This window comes from Carcharodon carcharias, chromosome 31 (assembly GCF_017639515.1).
Source record: "Carcharodon carcharias isolate sCarCar2 chromosome 31, sCarCar2.pri, whole genome shotgun sequence".
In the NCBI taxonomy this organism is placed as follows: domain Eukaryota; kingdom Metazoa; phylum Chordata; class Chondrichthyes; order Lamniformes; family Lamnidae; genus Carcharodon; species Carcharodon carcharias.
In genome coordinates this window covers 14,558,134-14,570,181 of record NC_054497.1, presented here as the reverse complement: position 1 = coordinate 14,570,181, position 12,048 = coordinate 14,558,134, and the positions used below count along the sequence as shown (strand labels likewise).

Genomic DNA, 12,048 nt, shown 5'->3' with positions numbered 1-12,048 from the left:
GAGTTTCTGAGCAACACGAGATAAAGAATTACCAAGGGCAAAGAAACAAGTATCTAATATCCTGTAACTGTGAATTACAAGGTTTGAAGATGAAACTGTGCACTGACCTGACAATTATGGAATTGTGCCCTGGTTATCCTCTGATAATGCCAAATTATGAAGTTATCTCAGTCAGGGAATATCTGGCAAAATTCACATCCGGACCATTTATGCCAAGTAAATTGTTCAAGCTCTCTACCTCACTCTCCTCCTTCATTTCACCCCTTAAATCCTTGACAAACCTTTTGGCCATCTGTCCCAAAATTGTCTTATGGGACTCAGTGCGAAATTTTGTTTCATAATCGCTGTGAAGCACCTTGGGGCAGTTTACTATGTCAAAGCTGTTATGTAGATGCAAGTTGTTATTGTTGTTGTTTTGCTGCATCTGAACATTTCCTGATACCCATTATTGTCTGTGACTCACAACAGTTTGCAATGAAACTTTCCACAATTTTAATGCCTGGGTATCTACAAAGGGGTTGGAAAACAGCAACTGAGCACAATTGAAAAATAGTTTTTTGTTTGAAACAGGACAAAGTTCTTTTTCTCTTGAAAGGAGGCAGAGCTAAAAATATTTGAGATAAGTAGAAAACCTACAAGATGCTGCTCTAGAGTTTCCTGATAATATTCTGTAAGTGCCAATCATGCAGTTAAGAATTTACACATTTAAATGCCACATCTGGTTTTAGAATTCTATGTGCTGTGACTAGTTTTGAATATCAGATTGCCACTCTGGAATTAAAGTGACTCCACACGCTACCTGGGTCAAGGATTCTGGGTGCGGGACTGCAGTCACATATAGGACCAGACAGGGTCAGAAGGGCAGGTTTCCTTCCCTAAAGGATATTCATGAACCAGTTGGATTTTTATAACAATCCAACAGCTTCACAGTCACTTTTACTGATCCCAAATTTCCAGTTCCAGATGTTTAAAAACAAATTCAAATTCTCAAACTGCTATTGCTGGATTTGAACTTACATTTTCTGAATGATTAGCCATTTGGTTGATGTATAAAGATCAATGGGTCAGAATTTCACTCTAAAATGGTTAAAGACAGAACTGAACTTTTGGAAAGTTGAGTCAAAATGGTTTGAACAGGAATATATTGCATAGAATTTACATCATAGAAACTAGTCCCTGCTGGTGTTTATGCCCCATACTAACCTCTTCCCACGGTCCCACCCTACTTCTTCTCACCCCATCAACATATTCTCCCATTTCTTTCTTCCTCATGTGTTTATCGAACTTTCTCTTAATTGTATCTATGCTATTTGCCTCAGCCACTCCTTGTAGCAACGAATTCCACATTCTAACCATTTTGGGTAGTTTCCCCAATGAATTCCTTACTGGATTTATTAGCCATCACTATATTGGTGACCCGCCCCCCCCCCCCCCGCAGGTTTTGGTCGAATCTTGGTTTAAGTGGGTAAACGGGTTCTTGTAACTGAACAAAAGTATGTTTTAACTTTAAAAAACAATCCCTTCCACGTGCTGATCTTTGCGTGTGTTTGCCCAGAACCATGCGATTTTTTCCTTTTTTTTGTGTGTGTGAGCTGGTCTAATTGCGATGTGAGGGCTGCATTGGGAGCTGTGGGCACGTACAGTGACGAGGAAGGCTAGGGAGGACTAGCTACGCCTCCTTTGTGCTCCGGATCCTTGGAGCTGTTCTTTTCAGTTACCGAGAGGAATCGAGAGAGAGAGAGAGAGAGGAGGATCGGGGAAAAGAAGAAGGAAGAGAAGGTGAGGGGAAGAAAGAAAAAACAGGAGAGAGAGAGAGAAACAAGAGAAAGAAATGCGTCTCAGGAGCTAGCCCTCTCAATAACATGATCTAAAAGGAGCTGTCCGTTTCAGCACCAGCGGCTGAACAACTCAATGTCTTCACGAAACATGAACTGCATGGCATTCAGCCTCTCTCCTCTTCAAGTCTAAGCTTTATTTGAAAAAGAAATATCTATATACGTCCACGATACCAAACCCGTGCTTCTCTGAGAACAAGAGAACTGGAAGGATTTCATGGCGTTGGAAGCAACTCTAAGCAAGAAGGCTGAAGACGGCTGCATTGAATCTGACTCCATCTGCCTAGATGCTGATGAGGAGCTGTTAAACGGATGCTGCTACTCATCCCCATCTTTCTTTTGAAGCTTTCTCAAAAATAGCCATCACTTATGGAAACTGGGGATCAGAATTTTAGAAAAAAGGATTAACTTATCTATTTTTGGGGCTTTCCTTTGTTTTTTATTAAAAAAATATAAATATATATATATATAAAAACATATATATTGGACTGGAACTCGAAGTGATCCCTCCTGCCCCTCTTTTGATCTCTTTCCCCCCTTTTTCATTTTTTAAGGGGGATATTTTCTCATCTACCTGAGAGAGAAAAGGAGATAGAGAGAGAGAGAGAGAAAAGAAGTGTGTGTTGTGTCTGGGTCCGAATATAATGAAGAATTATGGGGCTGTTTGACCGCGGTGTACAGATGCTCCTGACTACTGTGGGTGCTTTTGCTGCCTTCAGTCTAATGACCATTGCTGTAGGAACAGACTACTGGCTCTATTCCAGGGGGGTTTGCAAAAGCAAGACTGTCAGTGAAAATGAGACCAGCAAAAAGAACGAAGAAGTGATGACACACTCCGGATTATGGAGAACCTGCTGCCTTGAAGGTATTTTACCCTCCCCCTCTCCCAGATACACCATTTTTTCCCATTCACTCCATCCCCCATTCCCCCATGTTTATTGTGTATGGGAGACTGATGGCCGAACATGGGATGAATAGCAAAATGTTTTCCCTCAATGGTGCTGTTTGACGCATTCTGCATCTTCCCCTTTCCACCATCCAGGTTCCCGTTAACATATTCTGCAGTAGGGTAACATGCTGAATACTATATGTTTTTTCCACCCCCCAAAAAATCAATAGCACGAATTCATCAGGGGTATTTTAGTAACCAAAAGGGAATCATTGGAGGAGCATGTCATTATTCACACATGGAGATCTTTGAATGATGAATCAGTCTGATGATTAATGAAATATCAATTTCATATTTTTTTTATTTTAAGGTGCATTCTGTTCTGTATTTGCAGGATTGTTTTTTAAGCTCTTTTTTTATTGCAATGAGCAAGAAAACAGCCATTTTGGGTGTGTCAGAATTAATGCTTATCAAAGACAAAATGGGAACATGTATTCTTTTTAGGTTATCTCTGCTTCTTTCTAAATAAATAAAATTAAACTCAGTCCTTCTCCCCGCCCCCTCCCCTCCCCCTCCACCCCCAAAAAAGCCCAACAGAGAGAAAAAAAAACATTTCTAGGTTGAAAAGGATTATTGAAACCTGGGCGAGTGGTGTAGTACTAGAAGGGAGGACAATTTGGAATTGAAGAATTAGAAGGGAAATATTGAGGGGCAATAAAAGAAACGGATATTCCCCGTGCTAATGCCTTGTGAATAATTTTGTAAAATGAGGATTCATTTTTGCGTCTTGAAACATGGACCGTTGGAAGGAAGGGATTATTTCAAAAGAATTTAGGTTCCACATCCTAACACATTAACAAATCACTTGGGGGAGATCAAAATGAAACCCTTTGTGTCTAGGCTGCATTATAATTATAGTCTCTCGGGTTCACAGGAGCTGCTTTCTTTTTTTTTTAAAAAAAACAATGTATATTAATTTAATTATTGAAACCGATCAGATGAATTGGGGTTTGATGGGGCGGGTGCATAGCTCAGGGTGGCGCAATTTCATCAATTACAGGTTGGATTGCAGTGAGGTGGGTGGGTTCCATTTATCTTCTGGGGTGGGGTGGGGTGAGCCTTACTGCAATAAATGGGGAGTTGGGAAGGGGAGGGGGTACATTAATACCCTCTGGGATAACTCACCGTTATTATTAAACATAGGTGAGTGAATTCTGTGTTCCTGTTCTCCTTTCGGCTGTAAACCCCTGTGGCCAAATCTTTCCCAACCTCGACTATTTTTTAAAAAAGACATATTATATAGAATTCATCCTTAAAATACACAGCTAAAAAAAGTCGTGACGTCACCGGCTTGTCATTTAAAAAGCCAAATATGACTCATGTTGGTTGTAAACTAAAATACACTGGATTTTTCTGTAAAAATAATCATGTTAGTCTATTTAAACATGTCAAAACTTCATCCACAGTTCAGCAGTGTTTTGCTGCAATGTTAACCTTTTTTATTTATATGTTTTTAAAAAGGTCTTTTCTACAGACCCAAGTTGGGCTTAACCTTTTTTTTCGCTCAATCTAAGTGGTACTTCCAGTAAACTACAAGACCGAACCACCCCCCCCCACCCCCCTCCCCCTTGATCTCTCAGGTAGCCCAGCTAGAATCTCTTGAGGGTTTAATCTGGCCCCACGTTTCTTGCACTAACTCAGGGATTTGAGAAAATCAATTTTATCTGAAGTGTGTGGTGTGCCTGTGCTTAGAAAGAAAATGATATTTATCATTCAATGTTTAGCAAAACGCAAGGTTGTTGAGTGTTTGGGGCGGGCGAGAAGAGACCTTTGATAGGGAGCTGGCAGATAGATTTCAGATGCTCGAACTTTGCTTTGATGCAGTGTCCCTTCGTCAGTATTATTACAACCCGGGAGCAAAGAGCTAAGCATGATTGGTTTCAAAGCCTTCAGGTGTTACAAAGGAATTTTTCACAATTTTCTGCTAATTAGTGTCAGCAGGCAATTGGTTTCCGTGAGTGAGAACAGCGGGCACTAGCATCGACACTATTGCCTGTTTATGCCTGCAAAGACAGTAGAATCTTTGTGAGCAAGCTTGGTGGTCAAAAGAAGGTTCAGCTCCTTTCTATTACACTTTTATATTTAACTTTGATTAAAATTTCTGATGTTTTCTGCTTGCAATAGAAAGTGGAGTTAAACCCACAACACTAGCTAATCTGCTATTTTTGTAACCTGCTTGGGTAAATTTTACCAGCATTGCTCTTAAATCCTTTTTTCAATTTGCAAACGAAAAATGATGAGTTGCTTGTGTTAAATGAACAATATTCTGGCATATAAAACATACTTTGAATTTCTCCTGTAACTGCCAACCTCTGTTGTAAGTCCAATGAATTTTCTTTGCATGTTAAATGTCTATTGCAGTTTTGAATTGATGATGGATGCCTTGCTTGCTGAATATTATAAATTACATATTCAGGGGGCGCACTGCCTAACTCTGTAGTGAACAACATTTTCTGTGTTTTCCACAATGAAACCGAGCCAAAGCATGGATAAGTTATAATAAGTTGACTGAATGTTCAGTTTTGGACTCAGAGCTTTTGGACAAGGGTGTATTTTGCCCCCCACCAGCCAGTTCATGGTCTTTGCTGGCTTGTCTACTGTATCAATTCTGCAATTCAATTTTATATATTGCCTCTGTTGTTCAAACTCTGACAAGCGTAGAGTCTTCATGGGATGAATGTTTTAAAGGTATTTTGTGCCACAATGCAAAATATTGGATCAGAATATTTATCAATGGGCTCCATCCAGTAGGTGGGAATAATGGCATCACTGTCCCCAGTAGTCACATTTCACTTTTGTTCAAATATATGGTTCAATTGTCACTCTGTGCTGAGATCACAGAATCGCTGATGTTGGAAATAGAAAGTAGTCACTGATATTAAAGGGATGCTTTTCAGAGGTTGGATCATTTTGGTTGATAGGGACAGTGTAGAGAGAGCTTTGCGCTGTTTCTAATCCTGTGCTGTACCTGGCCTGGGAGTTTTGATGGGGACAATGTAGAGGGAGCTTTACTCTGTATCTAACCCCATGCTGTAACTGGCCCGGGAGTACTTGATGGGGACACCATAGAGGGAGCTTTACTCTGTATCTAACCCCATGCTGGTCCTGCCCTGGGAGCGTTTGATGGAGACAGCGTAGAGGGAGCTTTACTCTGTATCTAACCCCATGCTGTACCTGTCCTGGGAGTGTTTGATGGGGACAGTGTAGAGGGAGCTTTACTCTGTATCTAACCCCATGCTGTTCCTTCCCTGGGAGTGTTTGATGGGGACAGTGTAGATGGAGCCTTACTCTGTATCTAACCCTGTGCTGTACCTGTCCTGGGAGTGTTTGATGGGGACAATGTAGAGGGAGCTTTACTCTATATCTAACCACATCCTGCACCTGTCCTGGAAGTGTTTGATGGGATAGCATAGAGGAAGTTTTACTCAATCTAATTCTGTGCTATACTGGGCACCAAAATGCAGTATTCCCAACACAATGACCCAGGAATTAATGACGTGATCCATTGTGATAGGCCAGAATTCCATTTTTTGATGACTGGCTATTGATGCTTGTGATGTTAGTTCTGTCGCTGTTTGTAATGTCACAATAAGATGGCTGCTTTTGGTGGAAAAACTAACATATCTAGTACCTTGGAGAAGACTGAGGGACAAGGCTTGTAACTAAGTCGTGTTTGATTCTCAATTAACCAGTTAAAAATACTTAAAGGGAAGGTGCATTCTCTTGAGTTTATCCTAAACTCAGGGAGATATCTGAACACTTGGGAACATCGATCAGCCATGTGTTGTTTGCTACACATTTTGCCTGAACCCTGTTGGTGACAGGCAGTCTGAGAAGAGGCATCTTGTATGAAAGGCTCTCTGTGCTGTTGCCATCGGGTTCCGTTCCAGTGAGGTCACGACTGAGGGGGCAGTGGGAGGTGTTTGAGTGCAGCTCTGTGACATCATTTCCAGTTGGTGTTCTATACAAAAAAAAAGCTCCTTCTTCCCTACTCCATTAACCAGATGCAGAACGCAGCAACAAGTGATGGTTGAGAAGGCCAGCACATGGTACAGTCCATTTGTAACTGGGCTAGTAATCCAGAGGCGCTGGTTAATACTCTGGGGACAAGGGCTCAAATGGCAGCTGGTGGAATTTAAAATCAATTAATAAAATCTGGAATTGATAGCTAGCAGCAATGGTGGCTGTGAAACTGTCATTGATTGTTGTAAGAACACATCTGGCTCACTAACATCCTTTAGGGAAGGAAATCTGCCGTCCTTACCTGGTCTGGCTTACATGTGACTCCAGAGCCATAACAATGTGGCTGACCCTTAACTGCCCCCTGAAATGGCCCTGGCAAGCCACTCAGTTCAAGGGCAATTAGGGATGGGCAACAAATGCTGATCTTCCCAGTGACACCCACATCCCATAAAAGAATGAAAAAATTGTAACATTCAGGATTGTCTACAAATTTTGTTAAAATTATCTTTCCTTTCACAAAGAAACTGGAAGTTGTTATGAAAAGGAGACTAACTGAGTACAAGTGATGGAGTGGTTATTGGCCACCTCTCTCCCAGCTGGGAGGCGCTCATTGGTCCCTCATCGCTACTGGGGTACAGTTTAAGAGAGTACAGTAGCATTGTGGTTATGTTTCTGGACCAGAGGCCTGGGTTAATGATCCTGATGCTTGAGTTCAAATCTCACCACGGCAACTGGGGAATTTAAATTCAGTTAATTAAATCTGGAATAACAAAGCTTGGCTCAGTAATGGTGACCATGAAGCTGTTGTTGTAAAAATCCATCTGGGTCACTAATGTCCTTTAGGGAAGGAAGTCTCCCCTCCTTACCTGTTCTGGCCTGCAGGTGATTCCAGACCCATAGCAATGTGGTTGACTGTTAACTGCCCCCTGAAATGGCTCAGTGAATTATTCTGTCATATAGGGATGGGCAATAAATACTGGCAACAGCCATGTTCCAGGATTGAATTAAAGCAATCTCTGGGCAAGTGATGGACTTTTCATTAACCTCTCTGAGAGGCCTTCATGACTTGATTGCCCATCGTGAGTCTTCTTCAATGCTTTAAAAAGATTTAATCATCACACTAAGGGTCAGTTTTTTCTTGACTCTGTAGTGTTCCCACTTGCTGCCATCATTTTTATTTGGTTATTTCTCTCCCTGTAGGTCTCCTTACTTTTTCCCTCCTTGTCTTTATTTGCCCCTGCAGCCTAACTAGCAGCAGGCACTGGGTGACATACCCCTGCCCTTCCCCCAAACCCAATTGTTCCATCGGGGGTGGGGGGGGGGGGGCACGGTGTGCTGATGTCCACTTAGCAGTCCGTCCCACAATTGTCCTAACAGTAAGCCTCTCAGTTTAAGATATGGTCACCATGGAGCTTTTTCGACCATGTTGGGTGAGACAGGTATTTCACAGTTCTTTTTCCCATATAGCCTCCTGGGATAGTTTCCCTGTTTTTTTTTTGCCTCTCCTGGGAGATTGTGGAGTGGGTGGGGAATAGGATGGAGAGGATAGGCATGGCACCATACAGACTATACACCATCCCAGGATAGGAAAGGCATGATATACCTGTCCTGAACGAAAGAACTTGCATTTCCAAAACACCTTTCACAATCTCAGGACATCCCAAAGCACTTTACAGCCAATCAAGTAATGAAGTAATATAGGAAACGTGGTAGCCAATTTACGCTTGGCAAGCTCCCACAGTCATATGATAATGACCAGATCTTCTGTTTTAGTGATGTTGACTGAAGGATAAATGTTGGTCAGGACACGAGGGATAACTTCCCTGCTCCTCTTCAAGATAGTGCCATGGGATCTTTTACATTCACCTGAGAAGGCAGATAGGGCCTCAGCTCAACTTCTCATCCGGAAGATGGCACCTCCAACAGTGCAGCTCTCCCTCAGAGCTGCACTGGGTGTTTCGGCCTAAATTTATATGCTCAAGCCTCTGGAGTGAGGCATGAACCCACGAGTTTCTGTATCAGGAATGAAAGTTCAACACACTGAGCCAGAACAATGCATACACTTTAAATTACTTCAATTGGCTGTAGGCCCTATGGGGTGTCTGAGATTGTGAAGGTGCTTTATAAATGCATGCCTTTTACTTTATCTGTTCTCTTTCACACATATATCTCTCATGTAAAACGTGTCCAGTGGTTCTGGTTCCGGAGTGAGATTAATCCCACAGACATGTACAAAACAAGACAGTAAATGCTTCATGGCTGATTTTTTTGAGGTATCATGAACTTGGGGGGAGTTGAGATTGTCATATAACATACATACGAACGTACGAATTAGGAGCAGGAGTAGGCCACTCAGCCCCTCGAGCCTGCTCCGCCTTTCAATAAGATTATGGTTGATCTGATTGTAAGCTCATCTCCATGTTCCTACCTGATAACCTTTCACCTCCTTACTTATTAAGAATCTACTTAGCTCTGCCTTAAAATCATTCAAAGACTATGCTTGCACTGCTTTTTGAGGATGAGTTCCAAAGACTCATGACCCTCTGAGAGAAAACAATTTCTCCTCACTTCCATCTGAAATGGGTGACTCCTTATTTTTAAACAGTGACCCCTAGTTCTAGATTCTCCCACAAGAGGAAACATCATCTCCACATCCATCCTGTCAAGACCCCTCAACCAAGTCACCTCTGACTCCTCTAAACTCAAGCGAATTTAAACCTAGCCTGGTCAACCTTTCCAACCTTGGTATCAGAAGTAGATGTACAAGCAATTGTCAAGGGCAGAAACCTCACTGGTGACCTCAATAATAACGCGGTGCATTTATATAGCACCTTTCACATAAAATATCCCAAGGGGCTTTGCAGGAGCATCATCAGGCAAAATGTGACACTGAATCACATAAGGAGGTATTAGGACAGGCGACCCAAGTCTTGGTGAACGAGGAAGGTTTTAAGGAGCATCTTAAAGGAGGAGAGAGAGGCTGAGAGGTTTAGGGAGGGAATTCCCGAGCTTAGGGTCTGGGCAGCTGCCAATGTGAAGTAATTGAAATTGCGGAGACGCAAAAGACCAGAATTGGACGAGCGCAGAGATCTTGGAGGAAAATGGGGTTGGAGGAGATTACAGAGATGGAAAGCGACAAGGCCATGGACGGGGTTTGAAAACGAGGATAAGAATTTTAAAATGGAGACATTACTGGACTGGGAGCCAATAGAGGTCAGCGAGCACAGGTCAAGTTTATGGAAGGTGGAAGTTGGGAAGCTGGCCAGACTAGTCAACAAGGGGCTGCAAAGGTGGAGGAAAATGAGCAAGGCTTCAGAAATGCTGGAAATTCACAGTAAGTCTGTTTGTGACCCCCCAACATCGGCAGGCAATGGTTGTACAACTTATGGGGCAGCCACATGTTTGCTAAGCAAGGCCCATTTCATGGGATAGCATCGCTGGTGCCGAATTTTAAAACTGGCGTTCTCCAGCTCAGTTGATGGAGGGTGTGCTTGGACAGCTTGGAAAATTCCTCAATGTACTATTTACTGTGTGAATTGCTGACCTTTAGTGACAGAATCGGAGGGTGGTGGGGGAGGGTGGAGGATTGAAACAACCTTCCAAGGTAAAACCTTGGGATCAATTCTCATACAAGCTGACTGCTTTTTATAAGAAACAGAGGCTAATGTCACCAACAGCCGCACCCAATTCATTTTGTATCAAAAAAAGGACTGCACTTTGTAAACAAAATCGAGCACTCATTTTTCTGTGGAGCTTATTTAGTGTTAGAAACTGAGTGCTTGGCTTTACAGTAAAGCCTGGTTTATGGTTGTCAGGTTACTAGACTGGCCTGTATAGGCTGTCAGGATGCATTAAGAGGTTCCACTGCACTCAATATATCTAAGGCTAAGGTGGTGGTGTTATAATAACACAATTGCTAAATTTTTCACACAATTTGCCTTTTTAAAGTGTATTTAATAGTGTTCATGTATCATGCAGGATACTTGTGCAAAATAATGTTATTGAAGTCAAAATGGTCCAATATTCAAACTTCATGAGTGAACCTGATGGGTCACCTAAGCATATTTTGTAAAGAACTCCTGTCCGTCTCTGTTACAGATACAATGGCTCAGAGATAGACTGGGAGGAGGCAGGTCTTGTTAGATATTAACCTATTTTCTCATTTATTTTTTGAGTGCTTCATATTTGTCGCTCTTCATTGCTCACTGTTTCAGTGCCATGTTTATACCGAGACGTTATTGTGAATTCACCAGTAATATTGTGTAATGCACAACCTACCTTTTATTATATATAAATGTACAGCTAGATTTCAACAAGTGTGTAGCTTGTTTAAGAAGAAATATTCTACCCAACTCAGGGATAGGCCTGGACCAAAATTGCTGTGGTTCCTGCTCATCTTAGCTCATTACACATTCGACCACTATAACATTTTTATGATGCTCTTATCCTCCACAGGAGAATTTTCTTTGTGCATGAAAGTTGAATGACCGGAGTTGGACGTAGTAGCCAGCAGTAAACAAGAGAGCATTGTTTGGCTTGGTGGAGATTAGTCATTGGGGTATATCAAGATCAGTCATTCTGTGTAATGGGAATGACTGAGGAATGGCTTGATCTGATCGCAGGCTATCTGGCTTCATGCATTTCTAAATCTAGTAGAGTTTCCTCCGTCTGCCAAAATGGAGTTCCCTCCCCCATCCCAACTACGTTGCATAATAGATACTGGCTGATAGTTAAGGAACTCAAATATTGGCCCTGTCTTGCACACCACCTCCATGCTGTGGATTTGGAGATGAGGATATTACAAATAACTTAAGCTGCAAAGAGTCTTTCTTGGGTAGTGAGAAGGCCTTTCATAGGTTCCTGGTCCACCAGCTCCACCTCAAATTTAAAATTCACGTTCTTGAGTACCACCATATTTTCATGACCTCACTATCCCTGTAACCCCCTCTGTAACCATACAAATTCCTGAGATCTCTTTACTCCTCCAATTCTGGCCCCTTGCATATTCTCCCAACACCCTTCATTCCACCATCAAGGCTTCAAGCTCTTTCCATCTTTCTCTCCCTTTAAGATGCCCCTGAAAACATATTCCTTTGCTTGAGTGATGAATGTTGGACACTGGCAAGAACTCCTTGCTCTTCTTCGAAATAGTGGCCCTTGGATCTTTTCTGCTCAGCTGAGAGGGCAGACAGTGTCTCGATTTAATGTCCCACCCAAAGGAAAGACACCTTGGACAGTTCCGTGCTCCCTCAGTATTGGGACTAGGAGTGACAGCATAGGTTGCGGGGCTCAAGTCTCTGG

At 42.3% G+C, this 12,048-nt stretch overlaps 1 protein-coding gene across 1 annotated transcript in view; it reads left to right on the top strand.

Annotated features, from left to right (window-relative positions):
* The first annotated feature begins 2,489 nt into the window (after positions 1-2,489).
* Positions 2,490-12,048, top strand: part of cacng2a (calcium channel, voltage-dependent, gamma subunit 2a) — a 62,930-nt gene continuing 53,371 nt past the window's right edge. The window contains exon 1 of the mRNA XM_041177875.1: positions 2,490-2,700. Within this exon, the coding sequence (XP_041033809.1) occupies positions 2,490-2,700 (211 nt within the window). The remainder of the gene's footprint in view (positions 2,701-12,048) is intronic.